We start from the raw sequence: 20,930 nt of genomic DNA on the forward strand, positions 1-20,930 counted from the left end.
CTTTTTCTGACATGGTTCTGAATTTATCATCCTTTGAATTCATGTGAACCATTTTTCATGCCCTGCTGGGCAAGACAGTTTGTAAGAGACTGTGTTGAGATAGATGGTTTACAGTCTTATCCTTCAGAACATAAGAAAAGATAGATAGCTGACTTTGTATCATTATTGATGTCAGCAATTAATATCATCTTAAGCACCAATAAAAATGATATAATTAACTTGCCAATTCAGGCAAACTTGAATTTCTCCACTTTTCCTTCAATTCCCTACCCTGACTTATTTTAAGAAAAATTTGATCTCCACGTTTCTGTGCTAAATTTTGAAAGGTAATAAATTTAGGGAATTGGAGCCTATGAGCCATTAAAATGTCTTTTTATGGCAAGGTTGCTCACCCTTTGTAGAAAGCCAGTTATATTCCAACCTCTTCATTCACTTTTCAACAAAGATTAGCCATTTAGGAGGTACCATTCACACACTCTTTGGAAGTTATAATGTAAAATGTGTAATTAAAAAAAAACAAAACCCAACACTTCTTCTTTGTATTTTGAAGACTTTCAGCATTCTCAGAGAAGTCAACCTAGAGCCTCTTAAAGCAAGAAAATAGATAATACTAGATGGGGACTATATTTTGCATAAAATCAATTTACATTGCTCTGACACAAGACAATATAGCCACTTTAAAGTCCCTTTATTCAGAGTGATATATAAGCAAGTATAAATGAAAGTTAGGTCTTCTAATTTCCTACTTTCAGGAAATAAAAACAATGATAGAATCTGATAGAATCTGTAAAAGTGGGGAGATCCACTGTGTATCTTCTCCCACAGTCAGATCTACTAAGATACGCTACTGCAAAACTTGTTTAAGTTCAAGTTTCTTTCAAGGAGATTGCTAAGATTCAATCCAGCCCCCAAAATATTATCAGGATTCTTATACTTGTAGATAGCCTATTTTTGGGATATATTATCTTAATATAGGACTGTGCTGGGTCTGGCTGGGATGAAGTTAATTGTCTTCACAGCATCTCATATGGTGTTGTAATTTAGATTTGTGACCAAAACAGTGTTGATAACACATGGGTGTTTTGGCTCTTGCTGAACAGTGTTTGAACAGTGCCAAGGCCTCAGCAGTTTCTCACTCTGCCCCCACAGTGGATAGACTGGGGGGTACACAAGAAGCTGGGAGAAGACACAACCAGGCAGAAAACCTGAACTAACCAAAGAGATATTCCAGGCCAAATAATGTCATGCTCAGCAACAGAAAGGGACAGGAGGGGTTTAGCCATCTTTAGCTCAGGAACTGGATGGGTATCAGTCTATCCTTGGAGGTGGGGAGTGATTGCTTTTGCATAACTTTTATTTCTATCTTTTCTTCCATTCCTTCACTTATTTAACAATTTTTACCTCAATCAAAAAGTTTTCTTCCTTTTCTCTTTCTCTGTCCCTCTGGGAGTTGGGGACAGGTGAGTGCTTAGCTGCCTATTGGGGTTAACCCATAACTGGACAATTCCTAAGTCACACCAATTTTTTTGAGAAATCTGCAAATCTTCTGCTTTGAATCAAGGCAAACTGAAAGGCTGGTCAGGCATACATGTTTACATAAGGGATGTAGGAGTGAAGTAATGATGTTCGCAATAGCAATTCTCATGTAGAAGATTAATGAGATCTGATAGGTGAAAGGCCAAGGCTGCAATCTAACTCTTTGCTTGTGGGTGCAGGAAATACCTTATATATGCCCTGTTCTCTGCAGCACATCTGTTTCTTAGAAGCTGGTACCTGAGGGTTGGATTGACATTGCTCTTTTTATTCAATATTCTAGATTAGTAATAGTACCTAGCTGTTAAAGAGGGTAGCAATATATTGCACTGTGCAGGTGTGACTTATTTGGCAATTCTGGCATGCTTATAATGCAGGAATTCACTGGAAGACTTTACAAACCACACAAGGTTAGCAGCAGCTAGGGGCACTGCCAAGAAACACTCCATCCTGCAGTAGCACCAGTTATGATGGCAGTGAGTAACCCCTGCACCCTGAGTTACCACGTAGCTCTCAACTCCCAAGGTGACAATGGTCACTATGCTGCAGCTGCTGCAATCTTTCACTTGAAGAGAAAAAAATAGAAAAACTCTAAGAAATCCAAGGTGTCAGTGCCAGCATTCTGTCTAGCTATAAGCATTTAAATTACACTTTCTCCACGGAAAGAGGTTTCCGTTTCCCTATAATGTCTCATTAATGAATATTTTTTACCTTCCTCTTTCACCTGTCCTGTGTATACACACTGAATCAAAGAGCTGCATTTCAGCTCAGTGATGGATTATGTGAGGGTTGCTCAATGACAGATACATGTTTCTAAGGGACCAGTTTCATTTTCAGAAGCAATTCACGTTTCCAGGGGGTTTATATGCAGAGGGGAATTATGTGCATGAGTCTAACATATATTCACCACTGCTCTTTAGTGGTTTACACATTGGCCCTTGGATTTTTTTAGGGCTTAAATTTCCAGAAGAATTTGGTGCTACATATGGAAAGCTTTACTGCTCTACCGCCCTCTCAAACTTCCAACCCTCAGGTCCTCAGGTTTCCTGTACCATTAAGAAAGGTATGCAGGCACATGGAATGGGTCTCAGAGCAATCAATGTGCCCTGTGCTCTAAGTACGGTACAGAAAAGCTTCTGCATGAGCAAAATACGGCCTAAGACTTGCCTCTTTCAAGATCATATGCAGTTAAATTAGAATATTCAAAGCATCAGGTGCTTTTGGCAATGTTACAGCTGAATCCACAAATTGATTTCTACTTGTATGGTGCATTAAGCCCTTTCTGAATATGAAGCATCATATGAATTAAATATGCTTTTATATGCACAAAGAAGGTGGTAGGAGACTCTTTAAGCAGAGGTTTCCCAGTTTTCTCACTGCTGTGGACAAATTCCTTTGTACTTTATTAAGTAGGTCCTGTGCAGTGCCCTGTTGTGCCAGCTCCCTGAACTACTCAGGGGTGCGTGGGAGGGACCTTCTGAGGATTAACACCTCCTCAGGTGTGGGCTCTGTGCACTGAACCATGTGGTGCTAATATTGGTCCTATACTAGGACTTGCCTTTACCCATCAATCCATGACTATTATTTGAGTGATCATGCCAAATCTTGTTCCAGGAATGTTTCATCATACAGTTATCTAACAAACTCCTACCATAACACCCCATAAAGTAAGTTATATCCTTTCTTCCTTCCTTGTATTTTACAGTAACCACCTTGACTGACAGCTCCTACCAAACACCCCCTATCCAAGCACTTGAGCTACTTCACATAAGTGACCTCCATCTTTCTGTGCTTCTAACTTCCTACTGTTTGTCATTCTCACTTGTCAGATTTTGTCTGAAGTTGATTGTCAACTGCATAATGGTGAATTTTAATGTACTCTATGAAATGCTAGTAACAGTACCAGAACTCAGAAATAACCTATTTATAGAATACTTATCAGCACAGCATTTAAAATCTTAAGCTCTATAGATTACTTTAGTCTCATATGTATAAACCCCAGTAATATTGAAACACCCACTATGATAGGTAAATTGGTTATAAGTCCTTGCAAAACACATGCATGGAAGACCAATCTCTGATCAGATGACTGTACAAAATTTAAGAGTCAAATGAAACCATATGAATATTTCTTTATTTTTGTTTCACAAATGAAAGTCTTTTTCTGTGGGACAACATGTTTAATATTGCCTTTCTATAAAATTATTTTAAAATTTGAATTTTTAGAAAATAATAGTCAGTTACACCAACATGTCAATATTCTTCTATTCAGAATTTTGTATATATCTATTTCCCCTCCCAAAAAACCACTAGTATTTTTGCAGTACTTTCTGTAGGTTTTAGGTGCTAAATTAACAGCTGAAGAAAATTAATTTCCTTCTTTCATCTCATCTAAGAGCAGCAATAAATGTGTAAGCCTCCTACATCCTTCAGAGACCGAGTTGACTAACCCTGTCCTGAATGGACCACTCCAGTACTGGGGAATGTAATCTCTAAGCTCATTCAATATTAAGAGTTTCCTTGTGACCTGTCTACCAGGAATTTTGCTGATAATACCAATTTATTTCACTTAAGACAATGATTAGTCAACAGTCAGGGAAAAATTTCAATCACTGCAATGTGGTTTGAATTGAACTTTTTTGACTTTTGACCCTTGCTGAGAGTTACACAGGGTACAAAAATATTCAGAATGGTACCGCCAAGTAAAAAAGAAAAAAAAGCAGCAAGGAACTGGACATTTTTGTTTATGGATGCAGTGCAGAAAAACTACCAGCAAGGAAACAGAGTTCAGAACAAGGTTTACAAGGGATTTTAAAAACGTTACGGGAGAAAAAATATTTTAAAGTTATGAACAAACCCTTGGCAATGTCCTTTATAAAATGTTTCTGAGTATTCAAGTGGGCAAGATAAAGCTGCACAGGTTGATCAAACTAATACAACCAGCATTTGTGAAATGAATAATCCAGAGGCTTGCTGACCTTGGCAGCTTTACAGAAGCAATATTTACATAAGAATGAAGTGTTCTTAGATTATTTCTCCCAATATATTCAGTTTTAAACATACTTTTACTTCGCCATTGTAAAGAGCCTTGAAATCCTCAAGTGAAAAGCTCTGTGTCCAGTTATGAGAATTAGGTATGAAAAGATATGTATCTCTTTGTCCCGGCTATCACTTTTCTTGAACGTACGTATTTACTGCTGACAATGCAAAGTAAATCCTGTTGTCCTTATGCAAGATAGTTAAGCTCCTCTGGACAGCAGCCACATTACCAGTTTTTTGAATATAGGCCACTCTCTTGCTTTTAACATGAAATTAGAGCAGTCATTTCCTAGGAGGGTGGGGAGAAAGTAGCAAAAAAATACTGAAGCCTGACACAAGGATGCTAACTCCCACACTTACAGGGACTGTGCAAGCCTGCTTAGTCCAAGTTTGCAGAATTAGGGCTTGATGTGATTTGAATTAACTACAAAAAAACCAGAAGCTGCTGGCACAGGGGGAGAAAGGATGCCATGGCATTCATAATGGCAACATTCACAAAAATAGGTTGATCATCACCTGAGGCACTAAGCAAGCCAAAGACCTCTGGGGTAGGTAGTATTTAAGAGTCCTCAAAACCACTCCTTAGCCTTTATATAACGAAAAGGGAAACAATATACAGAAAGTCAGACACAGACCACATGGTCTGAGTTTCACAGGATTTTTTTCAAGGTAAATATTTATTTAATATCATTGCCATAAAGGACTTCAAGGCTTCAAGATGAAAATCAAACTGTTCTTAACACTGACATATCAGTGCAATGATTCAGCATTTCCACTCTGATGACATCCATGTTACAAGATAAATGTTATAAAAGCTACCTCATATACAAGGTGGCATAAACCATTTACATTCCCTATTCTCACCAGGTGTGATCTAAAATTACTGGCAAACTACAATGGAGAGTGGATCCAGTTTATCTAATATTAACTATTTATAAGAACTATCAATATGTATTACGAAAACCAACAATTATTAAAAAAATTTATTTAAAAATTTGAAAGTCATTCATCTATATATGGTCATTCTTTGTTTTTCACCGAGGGAATATTGTTAGCTAAATTAAAGGCTAGAAATTAAATGTGGAGAGATACAGTACGTCTCTATTCTTATTTTTTCCTGCCGCTACTTCTTTTTCATTCCTTTCAACCTCCTTGAGGCTGGCTTGATTTTTTTGCTATTTCCCTAAACACTGAGAGCTCTCTATCTGAGGCAACAGGCAACAGGTTTTTACCACTGGCTCTGAGGTAACACCAGTCAAAAAGTGCTCTTTTGAGACAAAACAATCCATGTGTTTTCAACAACTGCTTCTCCACACGCTATGAAGTACCCGAACCCTTACATTCCTTGCACCACAGATCATCTGAAGGTGAGTCTGCTGCTCTACACTAGATCTAAGCTTTTAGCAAGGGAATTGCCTCTCTCTCCAGCAATCCTAGGCAGAGTAGAACTGGCAGTTTTATGCTTTTCTCTAGCAAGAATTTTATCTTAAACATTCATATGCTTTATTCCCTCCACAGGAAGGGAGCCTAGCTCTGTAGGAAGCCTAGTAATGTGCTCCATGGGAGAAGGTGACACAGAGATGACAACAGCAAGAAGTGTCTGGCTGGTTCATGGCCAGGGATCAGTAAGCACCATCCTGACTAGAATGTTTAGTCTTCTAACGACATGTAGACAACATATCTGCCCATTCTTTAAAAGTATATAAAAAATATTTTTGCTGTCTCCCTACCATACTCATAAGAATAGCATTCTTAAAGAAAAAGCAAATAGATATGGATGCCATGAGTGAAATCCAGATTGACCTTTTTGCACCAACAGAATCCACATTATTAAATGAGAAGCAGGATTTCACTCAGTATCTTTTGACACTGCTCTCATCAGCAACATAATTGTGACTTTATGAGGTAAAATATTATTCCAATAAAATATTCAGAATGCAGTCGTCAAAATGCAAAAAAAAGTTACATTATGATTCATTAAAATGATGTTAAGTAAAAACAGTAGCATCTTATACAGCAAGTTGTTTACTCATTGAAGATTTCCACTGCATTCACGAGTGGCAAACGTACGTACACACATTCCCACACAGTAAACTGTGTGTGTTCAAATGCATAAGTAAAACTTGCTGGAGTCTTCAAAAATGACCATCTGCTACATGCACCACAATTTGGTATCTCTGTATAGATGCTTTAGGTAGGTACCATCATTTCAGTATTCAGTTCTTTATCCATTAACCTGGCCAGACCATCTGGACACCTTAATGAATCTATTAATGAATATCAATCCTCTAATCAGCACATGAAATCTCATAGGTACTCACCCTGCAAACTGGGCACTGCCAGTGACTACTGCTGTCTCTAAGCCTGAACTCATCAGACAAACACTTGGAATGATACACACGAAAACACAGGTCACATATCAACACCTCTCCAGGCAAATGGCATTCAAAACAATACCAGTCATGATTTTCTGTTTCCCAGTCCTACAAAAAATACAAAATATTTTGGTATGACATTCTGTCAAAATCTGCAGGAACTAAGAACAAAATTGATATGTCTTGAAATCCAGCAGCAATTAGACATTATAAACATTTTAAGAAGTGTATAATGTTTAAAAAACAGGGGAAAACCTATATGCTTAAAGATCTTATCAATTTAATACACACTAACTCCAATAGAATATGAATGTCAAGTTTTAGTTTTTTTCAAGTGTCTGATTAGTAGCAATTTCAAATATGAGCTCTGTCCACAATGAAAAGTGGGTTTGTTTTCTACCTTTGTGTAAAACACTTGTTGACCTCTCCGTATGAGACTGCAAACAAGAGTTTGTGCACCTCAACAGACCATACCTATTTCCTTGGACTACTTTCCTTGGTTTGATTGTTACAGTATATTTTCAACTTTAATTTTCTGAAGGGCAATCCCTTCCAGTCTTTATTCTCTTAAAACTGTCAACTTTTCAGCATCAAAGTGTTGAGTTACAAGAAATAAATGAAATCATGAACAAATTACTGCAAGAAACGTTTCTGCTAAGCAATCTCAATGCAATTCAAAAAATAGAAAATGTTTCACTTGCTGTGCTCAATAGCACTAGGCTCATTCCTGAAATGCTCTACAGAAGACAAAGGATATGGTTCTGCTGATGCACAGATGTCTTTAATATATTCTTCCTTGAAAATTCACCCCCAACGGCCAAATTCTGACCTTTGAAACATGTGCACAAGCTTTGCTGAAATAAATGAGAGAAACATGCATATAATTTGGAGGCAGAATTTTGCTCTAGGAATCTATAGTTCTAAAACCAAGCAGAATTGCCAGTGGCCACTGTTAAATGTTTATGTTTGTTATCTGAAATGCCACACTTTTCTCTACGCTTAGAAGACAAAATAGCTGTCATATCTCAGATAAAACTCCCAATGCCTTTTCATGTCAAATGTCACTTTTCAATGGGTTCAGATCTCTGAAAAAATCACTCCTATTCTGCAATAAATTATCTTGATAAAAATCTGATCAAGCCATTTTTAATGTTATGTTGTAAAGGTGGAGTTAGCAATTCCCACTGACTGCCGGAACTGGCATTTGTTCGATTGTCATTTTTCTGTGTCTGGGAACTACAGTCATTTCATTTAAGTCCTCGTGTGAAAGGTCTCCTCCAGCGGAGCAGCATAAGAAGTGCTACACAGAAGTGGCACTTCCAGTCCCTTGCACTGAAGAACAGCTGTGTTTTGTATCTAATCCATCTGACCAGAGCCCCCATGAACAGAAGAGATTTAGGGACAGCCTCAACCCAGACTGCCTACATTGAATTTTATATACCATGAATGTTGGATTGCAGGGGCAGCAAGTTAAGGGTGGAAAAAACATCCCTAACAACCTTTAACCAGTGAATTTTGAACTCAGAACTTTGCCCTCCTTTGTTGTGCAGATTAAGAGTGTAACTTGACCTTTTATCATTTCTTCTCATTTAATGCAGTCTCCCCATTTAATTTTATTTGGCCAATTCTGTATATCTCAGGATGGCATAATAATACCACCACATATGGCTATAAAGAACACATTCTTGTTTTACCAAATCTTTCCCCTTCCAAATTCCAGTGGCAGTGTACTTTGGGAGCCCTTTCTTCAGGATATTTTAGAAACAACTAAAGATACTGCATTGTTGGTGCACTTGATTTGCCTGCAGACTGAGAAAAATCAGGATAAAGTATTGCTTTGTATTTCTTTCATATTTACTGTAATACATATCTTCTTTATGAAACAAACAAAAAAAAATCAGGTGGCAGTAAAGGGCCAATTAAGCAAGAAAAAGAATCGGTTTTGGTTGAAGATCTATTCAGATAAAAATCAAACTGAGAAGACCTCAAGAGGTCCTAGAGTTTCACCACAGAATCACATTCCAGGATTCTAATTTTTATTTGTACTAGTTACATATTTGCATCTCCCAGATATTCCATTGTTAAGAAATATGCTGGCAAAGAGATGTGGAATGTCATAAACATACGGAAATATACTTGCTGGCAAGAAAAATCATACGCTCAAGCCAGAAACCATGACGTTAAATAAAACACCAGAAGAAGCTTCCTTCAGTATTCACACTGTAAAATTTTGAAAACATCGTTATTTCTAAATACAAACACCCAGGTTTTTCACAGAAAAGAGTTTTAGTTTAATGCAGTATATTTAGTGCATAAGTATATATAAGACATTCATTTGTGCATATATGTGAAACGCTAATAAAAACCAATAAAAAAAGGTACATAACCCTTGTGGACAACTGCCCTATTGACTTCAATAGCAAGGTCAGAGGCATTAATTTTCCTCCAACAGAAAATGTTGGTTATTGCTTCTCTCAGTTTAGATAAAGGAGGGAAATGTGCTCCCAACACATTTTATTTTTTTTTTCTGTGCGGGAAATCGAATTTATTTAAATATCTCAACCTCTGACTGTCAGTGTTTGGAGTAGGACAGGTCAAAACTCCGCCAGCTGCAGACACGGTTAATAAGTGTGCAATTACCGCACCCACCACCAGGTGTCACCAGCCGCTCCCAAAAACCACCGATCCAAGGGCGACCGTGGTGACAGGGAATTGTGGCATGTGAGCGACCACTGCCAGCCCCGGGAGAGCCATCCAGCTACATACATACAGGATGTACACTAAACTCGGAGTTGGGAGTGACATGGATGATGGTGGTGGCTAATATAGTAAACTAAGCTACCCTAATGGAAGACAGAAAACGTAATAGAAAATATGACAGAATTCAAAACCACATAGTGCAAAAATTGTTCACCTTGTTTTTTGCTGCTGTCTGGGAAAAAGGCTGCATACCGTAGGCCTTTCAAAATAAAAACAAAACAAACTTTGTATCTATACTGTAAGCCATCTGATTATCAGGATATACATAAGGCTAGAAAGAATTCATGCACAGTGACCAGGAAATCAATCTGTTAGTTCTAACTTCTGGTTCCATACATTTCCTCCTGCATTTCTGGAATGCTACCTAACACTTTCACCACATTTTACTTCTTTAAATTATCCCATGTACTTATATCATTAAAAGAACCCAACACCCATCATTTTCCCCATATACATACCCACCACCAGGCCAACTTAAAAATCATCAGGAATATTAATGATTGCTAATTAATGCACTGTCTTAGATACATAAACCTTCTCTGTGAATCTAAAAAAGATCCTTCTAAGAAAATTTACTGCATAGGGAGTGGCCCCGCCAAAATCACAGCAACACCTTCTTTGCTGCGTTAAATGTTAAGCTATCAATTTATCAATAAAACTCACAGTCCTTATTTGTGTTTAAAAGGTGATACATTTTCCCAGGGCCATGCAGACTGAAGGAAGGATCTCCGCCACAGGGACTCAATTTGCCAATATCCTTATTTCCTGACGCAGGGCAGGGAAAGCCTCCTGGGTCACTGTGCTGGCAGGAGAAGGGAATCCTCCACCAGCAGCGCTGGCTGCCCAAGTTCAGCAGTTCAGCGGCACCCAGTGACTGGCCACAGCCCTCAAGAGGCAGCGGGTTTGGCAGCAAAGCTGCACAGCTCAGATCCAACAGGAGGCCTTCCCCCTTCCTTTTACTCAGCTGCCTGCTGCATTCATAGATCTATGCACCAGCAGGGCAGCAAATGTCGGTTTGGAGGGCTGTATTTAATACCCAAAGAGCTACCTGTGCTCTGTTAAGCAGAGTGGGATCTTACAATGATATGGGCCACATTTGGTCACTTGTTCTTTATATTCAAATCAGTCAAACATTATATCACAAAGGTCACTTTGCACTGACATAAATAGTTGAGATTTCTCAGCAACATAAGTGAAACACTGCAACAATTTCAAAAATACAGATTAATTTATGAGCAGCACATAAGCTTACTTTTCTGTGATTTGTCTTAAGTAGGTTGTCTTAAAGCAAATACATACATTTATTCTGGAAGTACAGAAAGATAACATGGGACCAAAAATGTCAGGCTATCCAGAACATTTGACAATTTAAATACAGATAAACTCAACAGAAAGGAATGAATCATCATGTCGTAGCCTCTACTGTAAAATAAAATATATAGTTGTTGTCAAGGAAAGAATAATTTTAGTGCACAAAGAAAATGTCCATTATAATGCAAATGTACATGGAAAAGAAATGCTTACTCATTAGTAATGGAGATTTACTTAGCTGTAATTGAAATAGGGAATCTGTATGTTGGAGAATGTGACATCCTGCTGCACAATTAGCATACCATTAAGTAGGAGATGTGAAGCACATACTGACAGTAAAATTAACAATAACTCAGAGGTCACAATTGTAACTATTAGGTCACTTCCACACCTTAGCAAGCCCATAATTATTGTAAAAAAAAAAAAGAGAGAGATGTAAAAACAAGTAATAAACTTTTATTTTCATATAAGTTATATGTAGGCATTGCAGATGAAAAGAGTAAAACCTCCTTTCTTAGGCTTTGTCTAAAAGGACCACTTTGCCTTTTTATAATGAATATTTCATTAACATAGCTCATTTCTTACCTGTTAATCTGTTTTCTCCAAGTCCCTTAATGGTAGCCCAGATACTCGGTATTAAGTCACTCTACTATCAGGTGGAGAGAGCAAAAGGGAGGGGGAAAAAAGCAAACCTCTATTCATGAAACTCCCCTTTCTGGGGATTTGCTGGTTTCACACTGTTGAACTAGATTTCCCAAACAATCCAAACTATGGATATCCTTTGGACCCAACCAGCAGGCTAAAAAAAGAAAAGGGTCACATAGATGGGAAAAACAGTTATAAGTCAGTTATCTTTTTGGTGCATCGTGTTTATTTATGAATAGTATACATACTTCTGTTGTCCTAAATTCAATATGATGCAAAAGAAGGGGAGCATTTTCCATGGAGCTCATGGTTCCCAGCATTTCCTCTGTGGCACTTGTCCCACAGCACTCTTTGAGCTTTTTGTTCCCAGGTGTGCTGCTTCAAGCGCTTCTCCAGAGTTTCTTTGCTGCTGTGGTGTTTCTCTACACCTCTCACCTACACTCATGCACACACAGCTCCTCCCAGGTCCCTGGATTTTCATTCAGACCCACCTGTCCACAAATTCATGGTCAGCCCTGCACAGTGTCTACGCTTTAACAGTCCCTAGAGCTCCAACTGCCCAGTGGATAAAGAATTTAGAACAGTTTTTCACATTTAGTCTAAAGGGAGAATATTAGCACATTATGGTAGATTTCACCCACTTTGTACCGTAACAACACTGTCACAGTGGTGGAATCTAGAATGGCAACAAGGTCCATGCCAGCAGAAAGTAGTCATTTACAAAATATAAATTATTTAAAAATAGTGGTATTTGCACGCTACATTTATTTCAAGACATTTTCAAATCAAGCCCATAACTTTAGTGTAATCTTTTCCTGACTATTCCATAACCCTTTAGAAAACTGAAAAGAATGTCAATAAATGAGTTCCTGCTATTCCTCAGATTCCCATTTCTTTAACGTCTAATGAGATTGGTTATGCCCAGTTTAAAGATATAATTTCTGAGGTAAATGTTCTGGATTCTGGTATTTTAGGATTTGGGAACAGCCATAAGGAATGCTTCCTTCTCCTCTCCTCACCTCTATCAGCTTTGAACATCAGAGTCCTTTATATTTTCTTATCTTCAGCTTAGAAATAAGCTTTTAAAATATGGGGTTCTGCCATTAAGTTTTCTTTGTTGGCTTTCAGTAACTCTTCACTGGAACCCAACAAAGCTGACTACTAGTCCATATCAAGTAGACAGAGACATTGAAATAATTGCCTCTCACAAAAATTATGCATTACTTTTTTCATATCTTTGATTTTGCTTTAGGTTTTACAACATGCATCCATCATCAGCTGCTGTTGGGGAGTAATTACTATCTTCTGTACTTAATCCTTCATATTTCAAACTTTCTGCTGTAAATTTAAAGCCTTTATTATAATAACAAGTGGTGGTACTGCATTCTAGCATAGATGTTTCTACCATATCATTACTCTTCCCTGGTATCTGTGTCCTCTCCTTAAGAGGTCTCAGAGTATGCTGCAGGAACCCGTGTCCCCATTCACATTAAACAAAGCAGCACCTATTTCTGTCTAAACACATTTTCCATTCTTAATCAGTCAGTTCCTTTCTTGTCTTTTTCAGGCATCATCTGCTCCCACCAAAGCTTTCTCAATAAACTATACTAAAGGTAATTGTGAAAACCTTGCAGTGCATTTTGCACTCTTTATGACTCACAAATATAAAAACCACTGTGGGGATGCACTACCTATAGGACTTCTGTCCTCCAGTACAAAACCTGAAGGAAATGCTTCTTATTTGTACATTTGCTGTAAATAGCTACTGCCCACTTCATTTGTCTGTTCACCAGTACTTCCCTCAAAGTGTAAATATCAGAATCTGTGCCCCATACAAAAGGCAGCCTGAAACAGGCTCAGACAAGAGCAGTTGATAACAGCCCTTAAGAACCGTGGAAACTCTCAACCATGCTCAGCTTTGAAAGGTCTCCCCTTGCTCATCTATCCTGCAATACTGTTGCAATCCTTGCAATACTGTTCAACTGCCAAGTAACTGCTCTGTAGCAAGAGGAGTTTCACAAAATGTGGCTGATTATCTGTAGAGCTGCATAGATTTGAGCATTACTTCTTTTCAGAGAAATCATGTGCACGTGGTATGTGCACACTGGCCTCTCGTTGGGTACAGTAGATAGTAGGAAATCTCCAGTTTATCAGGGATCTCTGGCAGATGTGCTGGTTTTCACTCAGACACCAGCATGCACCAAATACTACCTGGGTCGAACGAATACAGTGTGTCACGGAACACCATTCCCAGGATCTTTTCAAAGGCGGTGGGGACACTGTGTATGTTATTCGCCAGAGGCCTCGGCCTGCTGTGAGGGCAGTCTTCCTACTGTCCTTTGGGTCAGACTTTTCTTCAGGCCACATCCCTGGCTCCATCTATTGCTTAGCAAGCATGAATCCTCCTGTAAACCTGCTTTCAGCAGCCTACTGAATCTGCTTTTATCTTTTCATCAAAACGATGATGAAAAGGTTAGGTTCCAAACTGAGGAAGGTGTGATTAATTCCTTGATGGCTCAGAGGACATACTCCATCTTTGCAGCAGGTAAATAGTGAGTTAGCTGTTTAATAAAGTACTTCCCTTTCATCACAGCTGTAAAGAATCCATAGTTGATCAGGGCAATTGCTTCCCAATGATAAAAATTTCTTAGATCATCATATGTTTTACATTTAATGCTGGAGTACTGCATTAGATTAAATTCAGCATCAAAATAAGCTTATTTTTTTCCCTGCCATTTCCCTATGCCTATGTGTTTACCAGACACATTTCTTCCTGTTTTGCATGTATTTTTTTCCTACTGCTTTTCTCATCAAAAGTGCTCACCAAATAAACAAGCATCCATCTCTCCTTCAAAGCCAAAAAGACTTCAGCAGCCAGAATCCCTTTATGAAAATTGTTTCACTTTATCTTCTCCTTCTTTTTCTAGAAAACTACCACAGCAGGTAGCTACAATGATGTGTACTTTTACAGACAGGGTAATTTATCCATTGTAGATCAGTTACCTTTATAGACCTTTTCCTTTGATGACCTGGGCTTTATCTTTAAAATGGATATCCATAAACTGACTCTGCAGGACAATTTGTATGTCTTCATTACTCATATTTTATCAATAAAAAAAAATCCAAAGCAATTATGAATTCATATGTCCTCACAACTACCTAGGCATCTTGTTTAATTTTAAGTACATGTATGTATGCATGTATTATTTTTTTTTATTTACTTGATCAAAATTTTCGGCATCTCAGCAATTAACTGTGATTTCTTATTTTTAATTATTCTTAAATTCTCTCCTTTTAGAAATCCTTTTTATTCTCAAAAGAACCATCCGGCAGGGGAGAGACCAAAATCTCCTTCTCCATAGTGCATCTTAAACACAGACATACTTATAGGCTCACAGCAATCCATTTCCATTTTTTCATTGATAACTCCTTCCTCTTGCGATGCACTGTTGCAGGAAGATTCAGGTTCTGCAGTGAATTCCACAGCCTCTCAGAACTCTTTTGGCTTTTTTTCATTGAATTTAATCTGCAAGTCTATTTAGTTTGTCTAATTAATTTATTGCCAGTTTGTCTTAGAAGTCTTCTGTTTCTTGCAGAAACCACTGAAGTCTTCTCTGGATTCCTGCCAAGACAGGTAGGTTTTTATTCCCTCTCCTACCTTGTAGCTATGTTCTGGACAATACAGGGGGAAAGGCTTCAAAGTATAGAGCCAGTCTCTAGCTCCCAGTGCTAAAGAAGTGAGATTTTCAAGAAGTGTAGTAGGATGTCAGTGACCAAATTGGCTGCTAAAACCCCATGCTTATCTCCTCAGCCTATGAGCTGTGTTCCTGAAGTAATGAATAAATCTTAATTTCCCTCCCAAGAAGATCATGTTTGGGTAGCAGTAGTTTACATTATTTGAGGTGAGACAATACAAGTATTCTCCTCCAGGATATCAGAAATAGAAAACAGTTTCAAATGAAAATATTTTTTTCTTTCTTCATGTTCCAAGTGAGTTCAAGGTTAATAGAAACTTTCAACTTATCTCCTAAGAAACTGGATTCACTCCACTATTACTGCCACAATTTTTGACTTAGGTTGAGCCAAGAGGAGGTTTGTAGGTTACTTTCATTATGGAGATAAATCAGTGATGGAGTGAAGTATTTATTAGGTGCAATGCCTTTTATTTCCACATTATGTGTGTGAAGCTTTTGTTCCCCTAGAAAGAAGGTGAATCCAGACCAGAAAAAAAACATCTCTACTTGTAGTTCCAAGTCTCCTTTCAAGAAGAGCCGCACACGAAAGTGGTCTTCCTCCCTTTTCTTTCTTAAAATATGTTTGCATTGCTTTTCTGGTCTTATTTTTTTTTTGTAGTGCTTTTCTAAGTTGATGTTTCAGCATATAGAGAAACATTTTATCTGAACCAAGAGCAGAACCTACCACACGGTTTTCTCAAATCTCTTGTCCATGTGCCCTGGGCTGTATGTGTGGCTGGTATTGTTTCAGCTGTCAGTGATAGAAAGGCATGAGGCCTGCATTTATTGTGAACGAAGGATGAATATTAATAAGCTGATCAGCTTCAATGAAGTTTCATTCAGTGACCAGCATGACATAATAATAAAAGATTCAAATCAGTAGCCAGAGATGCAGAGCATTTTGAACCAACTAAGTTAATAAAAACAACACTACTAGGTCAGGAAGGGCACAAAAGAGGTGGAAAAAACCAAGAAGCATATTTTCAAAACAAAATCAAGATAGACTGATCTATGTCATATATTCTATTAGCATAATTAAAGTCCTGTGATAGAAGCTTTATACAGACTGGTTTCGACTAGTTTACTTCAAATCTGTAAGTAAATTCACATTTTTCAAAACACCCTCTTAATCAGAAAAAAGTATTTTGTGAAATCTGTGAACAACATCATCAGTATTTCAACTCCAGAACTGTGAGTGAAAGCCTCAAAGAAGAATACAGCATTTCATCAACTGAATTTTTGGAAGTTAAGTTGGCCAAGCTGAGAGAGACAAGCGAAGATGCTGATGAAGTTGTTTCACCAGTTTAAAAGAAGCAGCATCTCTCAACCCTGCAATAAGATGGACTCGACTGGTGTCACCTTCAGTAATATGAAGATCCTCCAAACAGTGTGAACTCCCTTTCCAGGGAATAAGAAATAAAGATGAGCAGGGGAGAGGAAAGAAATACTCTTGAACAGATGGGAAGAGAAGAACAAGACTGGAAAAGAAATGCAGAGAATTTTCCATTATTCTTAACCCATCTGGAGACAGGGAGAACCACTGGAACAGCAGCGAGGCCATTCTCATGAGCTGCATGCTAATAGACTCAGAGCAAAGACAGAGGAGGGCCTTGGGTTTAATGCAGACTAAATTTCTCGTCCATGAGTTGGGAATTCAAAATTCTAATTTGCTTCTCAAGGACAAAATAATCTATGCTTTGATCCACTAGTTTTTGATTCATTAATGAGCAGAATCACTACTGCAATTTGTGATAACAATGTGCAAGAAAAATCATTGCATTTAGCACACAGTGGATTGATTTCATGGAAAAATAAGCTCAGAATGATGGGACTGTAGAGGATGGAAAGACAGACAGAAAAGAAGCAAAGAATTTCAGAAGCTCATCTTCCTTGAGTTCTCCTATGGGACCAAACTGTTATGTGGCCTGACCTCCAGGCCTCCTCAGACTCTCCCTGAGGTGTGGAATAAGAGATGGAAGCCAGTTTGAACTTTTTTTCTCTCATGGGATCAGTCATTAACTCTGTGCATCAGCAAATCACCAACTGTAAAGAACACTGGTACTTTCACAATAATTAGGAATCTACCTGGAACATTCCAGCCTGGAAAATTCTCAATTTGTTACAATATGTGAGAAATATTAACCATCATGGTTTGGGCTATGTTTGGCTTTGGATCAGTGAATCCACACAGGATTTCAGATTAAAGGCAGTACAGATGGATAAGAAAAATGGAGAATTTTTTTAAACACTGAAGGAGATTTTTCTTCATTTGCTGTGACGTGTTCTTCCTCTTTGTGCTCTCTAGTTGCAAGAGCTTTCATGATGAAGGCACTGGCTGTCACTATGCTGTTTCATATTATCCTTCTGCTCCTAACTGAAATGAATGGGATGCACATTAAAACCATTCCTCAGTCTAGTTATTTAGAAGCCCCTAGCTTGCTAGCAGTAACTGGTAGGATTTAGGTTGGTTTTGGTTTGGGGTCTAGTTTTGTCTGGGTTGTTTTTTTTTTTAATTTAAAGTGTATTTTATGCATAGAAAATATTCAAACCCTCACAGGAACTGTTCATAAACTTTTTGCAATTATCTTCATATTTATGGAGACTCAAGATGACACAGCCAGTTCAAAAACAGCTTTTGGCTACTAATACTGACCTAGCATGGAAAAATCAATATAATTACAAAAGCAATTAAGCATGGCAAGTAAGGAGTCCAGCCTTTGCTCAACTTAAAGTAATTTAGATTAACACAAACATAACAGCCAAAATACTCCTTTCTCATAGACAGATTCCAGCAAAATTGAACTGGCAACACATCAAATCACAATAATCACTGGGTGTGTGCCTAAGGTCACCAGGGTTAACAAAATCACCTTCAAGACTCACAGTGCTGGCAGTGGGTTACAACAAAGGTTAAAATGATGGGAACGTGGGCAGAGCGAAGAGATGGATTATTTGGGCAGCCTTGAGACTTGAAAGTATCTGGGGTCACTTTAAGCAAGCATCAGTACTTTCTCAGTATAAAATACCAGAAAATCCCCAGTAATGAGTTAGCACATTAAGAATACATGAGTGTGTTGGGAAAAAGTGCATTCTATTTCCAGTGTTTCCTGAAAACAGGAAAGCAAGGAAACTGCCCCTTGAAACAGTATGGTCTCCACTAAACTAAAAAATCTTTAGAAGGAAGAATTGGAGAGGCAATAATTTAGATACAGAGAGGACAAAATGCAGAGGAAAATGACTGTAACTAACCTCCAAAGTCAGACTTAACTAGCCAGAAGAATTGCTGGCTCTTTCTATAAGCAATCAATTAAGTTATCAGAAAACAGAACTCTGAAAAAGAGTAATTTCTTGAAAATATAATCGCCTTGTATGCATTCTTCAGTGAAGAAATAGCTCATAGTGCCTTAACTAAGTGTGAAGCCTCACTCTTCACATCTCATTAGAGAATTTGGCCACTACGAACCAACTTTAAACCACAGCAGTGCTATGAGATATGTTGCATTCAGATGCAAACAATGAACCCATGTTATGAACACATCTCTGTTTTAGAAGAGCACAATATTGTTTGGCTTTATGAACACAGGCAAATTGAAATTATACATTCATAATGCCTCTCTCTGGGTCAGAGCAGTTTTATGACTTTAATCATGAGGAGAAGAATTAGCACATTAAATGCTCAAAATAGCTCAGTGCACACTGTCTGTAGGAAAATGTAAATGAGTAAGACAAACTAACTCTAAGAACTGTACCTAACTCCCCCCTAAAGCTACAGGACATTGGTACTTAAATTCAATTTCTTTCATTGGGACTAGACTGAGCACTATTTTACACAGATAAAAGTACATAATAATCATGGCATAACACAAAATAGTAATGAATGGGTAAGAAGATTCATTATTATTTTCTTTGAGAACTGCTTTTCACTTCTGTTTTATCAACTGCATTGAAAACATAGTTAAGAACACTGATTTGCAAATTTTTTTCTAAACCCAAAGAGCAAGGAGATAATTTTTTATGCTGATAATAAATAACACTTCAAAATTCCACAAGTTCTGTGAGAAATAGAAATAAAGCCTTTAAAAAGAAAAAAGTAAACTTCCACTACTAGATTTCAGGACTGACATTTCCCTTGCAAGGCAAGAAGCTGCAGAGATTTTGTTCAGTTGTATAATAATGGCATCAACAAATAGTAAAATGCAAAATTCCTAACTAAATCCTGAATAAAAATGGAAAAGAAATTATTCTCTCATTTATTTGTTTCAAATGCATTCATCAGCTGCAAGATAAAAAAGCCTGTAAGATGAGAACACATTTTGAAAATGTGCAAAACATCTGGAGACACAGTAAATGAGCAAACAAAATTAATACCTGCACAAGCCCTGGTGGTACATTATTTGCAGCAAAGTTCTTGTATAGGTACCAACCCTTATATATCAGTTGGAATACAGTACATTCTGCTACTGACTCCATATTTTAAATTTAGTAACTTATATAAAACTATTTCTCCCACATACATCTGACAGAAAAAGAACAATTTTATAGTCTTAAATCTGATCTTTTTTTCCAGTTTTTCAGAATATTAATTGTTGTGAGCTGTCCCTTTTGGCAGGGCCTCCTGATGCCCTCAAACTGTTTCGTCTTTGCGCTTTAGCTTGTATGTTTTGACTTTGTACCTCAGCTCCTTTGTATGATAGCTCTAAATATGAGATTTTGCTTAATTTTTTTTACCACAGCTTCAGCATACTGATAGAACAGCAAGAGCAAAGTAGTATAATTTTTTAACACTATCAGAGTAACCTTATCAGAGATCATGTCCTCACTGCGTAGGTCTATCATTATGTCAACCTATTGGATAGAGCAAATGTTTGGAAACACCTAAGTAAGCACAACAGATTATCAAATGAATCTTTTCCAAATCGAGCTGTCTTTTCATAATCTGTATACTTTCAGTTTTTGTCACTGTTTACCCGTTAGTCCAGAGTCATCACTAAAAACAGTACTTTCAGGCCCTGTGGCAGCCTCTGGTCCGGCACCTATATTAGTAACAAATAAAGTGCTCAGCAGTTCTGTGGCCCAGGCCAGTAATTTATTTACTTCCTAAAATTTAGATCCAAAACCTCAAAAGTCTAAAAAAATACCAAGCAATACTCAAATAAAAAATGGTGGGAGGGCCGCAAGAACGTGTCCCTTTGCCATCTCCTTGGAACCACTTGTGTTTCCTGACTTCCACTGTGGTGCCAGAAAACAAGCTAAAATCTAAAAGCATTTTGTATTGATGTCAATAGATGGTGGATTGGTTCTTAAGTCTTTCTCTTTCACATTACGAGCTTTCTGGGTTCCAGGAGTACCAGTCAAACCAAGTTTGACAACTAGGTCAAGGCTGAAGTTTAGTGGGCCTGAAATCCCTGTTCCAACATTAATAACCCTCGTTCAGAGAGTTCTATCTCCTCCAAGTGAATCTCCAAAAAGAATTCTGTGTGTTTGTCCTCACTGAAATGTAACTTGAGCTCATGGTTCAACAGTCACAAGTACC

The 20,930-nt window shown here is 37.8% G+C and overlaps 1 protein-coding gene across 4 annotated transcripts in view; it reads right to left on the reverse strand.

Moving 5' to 3' along the window:
- ZMYND11 (zinc finger MYND-type containing 11) overlaps window positions 1–20,930 on the reverse strand; it is a 105,738-nt gene that overhangs the window by 21,095 nt on the left and 63,713 nt on the right. For 2 of the 4 annotated variants that reach the window (XM_064637877.1, XM_064637885.1), the window contains exons 4-5: window positions 9,862–9,906; window positions 6,894–7,055 (exon numbers count right to left, since the gene is read on the reverse strand). The exons of 1 other annotated variant lie outside the window; for it this stretch is intronic. In XM_064637877.1, coding sequence (XP_064493947.1) covers window positions 6,894–7,055; window positions 9,862–9,906 — 207 coding nt within the window. The remainder of the gene's footprint in view (window positions 1–6,893; window positions 7,056–9,861; window positions 9,907–20,930) is intronic. One more of the 4 variants, XM_064637891.1, reaches the window with a different exon arrangement.

The sequence above is a fragment of the Pseudopipra pipra genome, chromosome 1, assembly GCF_036250125.1.
Source record: "Pseudopipra pipra isolate bDixPip1 chromosome 1, bDixPip1.hap1, whole genome shotgun sequence".
Taxonomy (NCBI): Eukaryota; Metazoa; Chordata; class Aves; order Passeriformes; family Pipridae; genus Pseudopipra; species Pseudopipra pipra.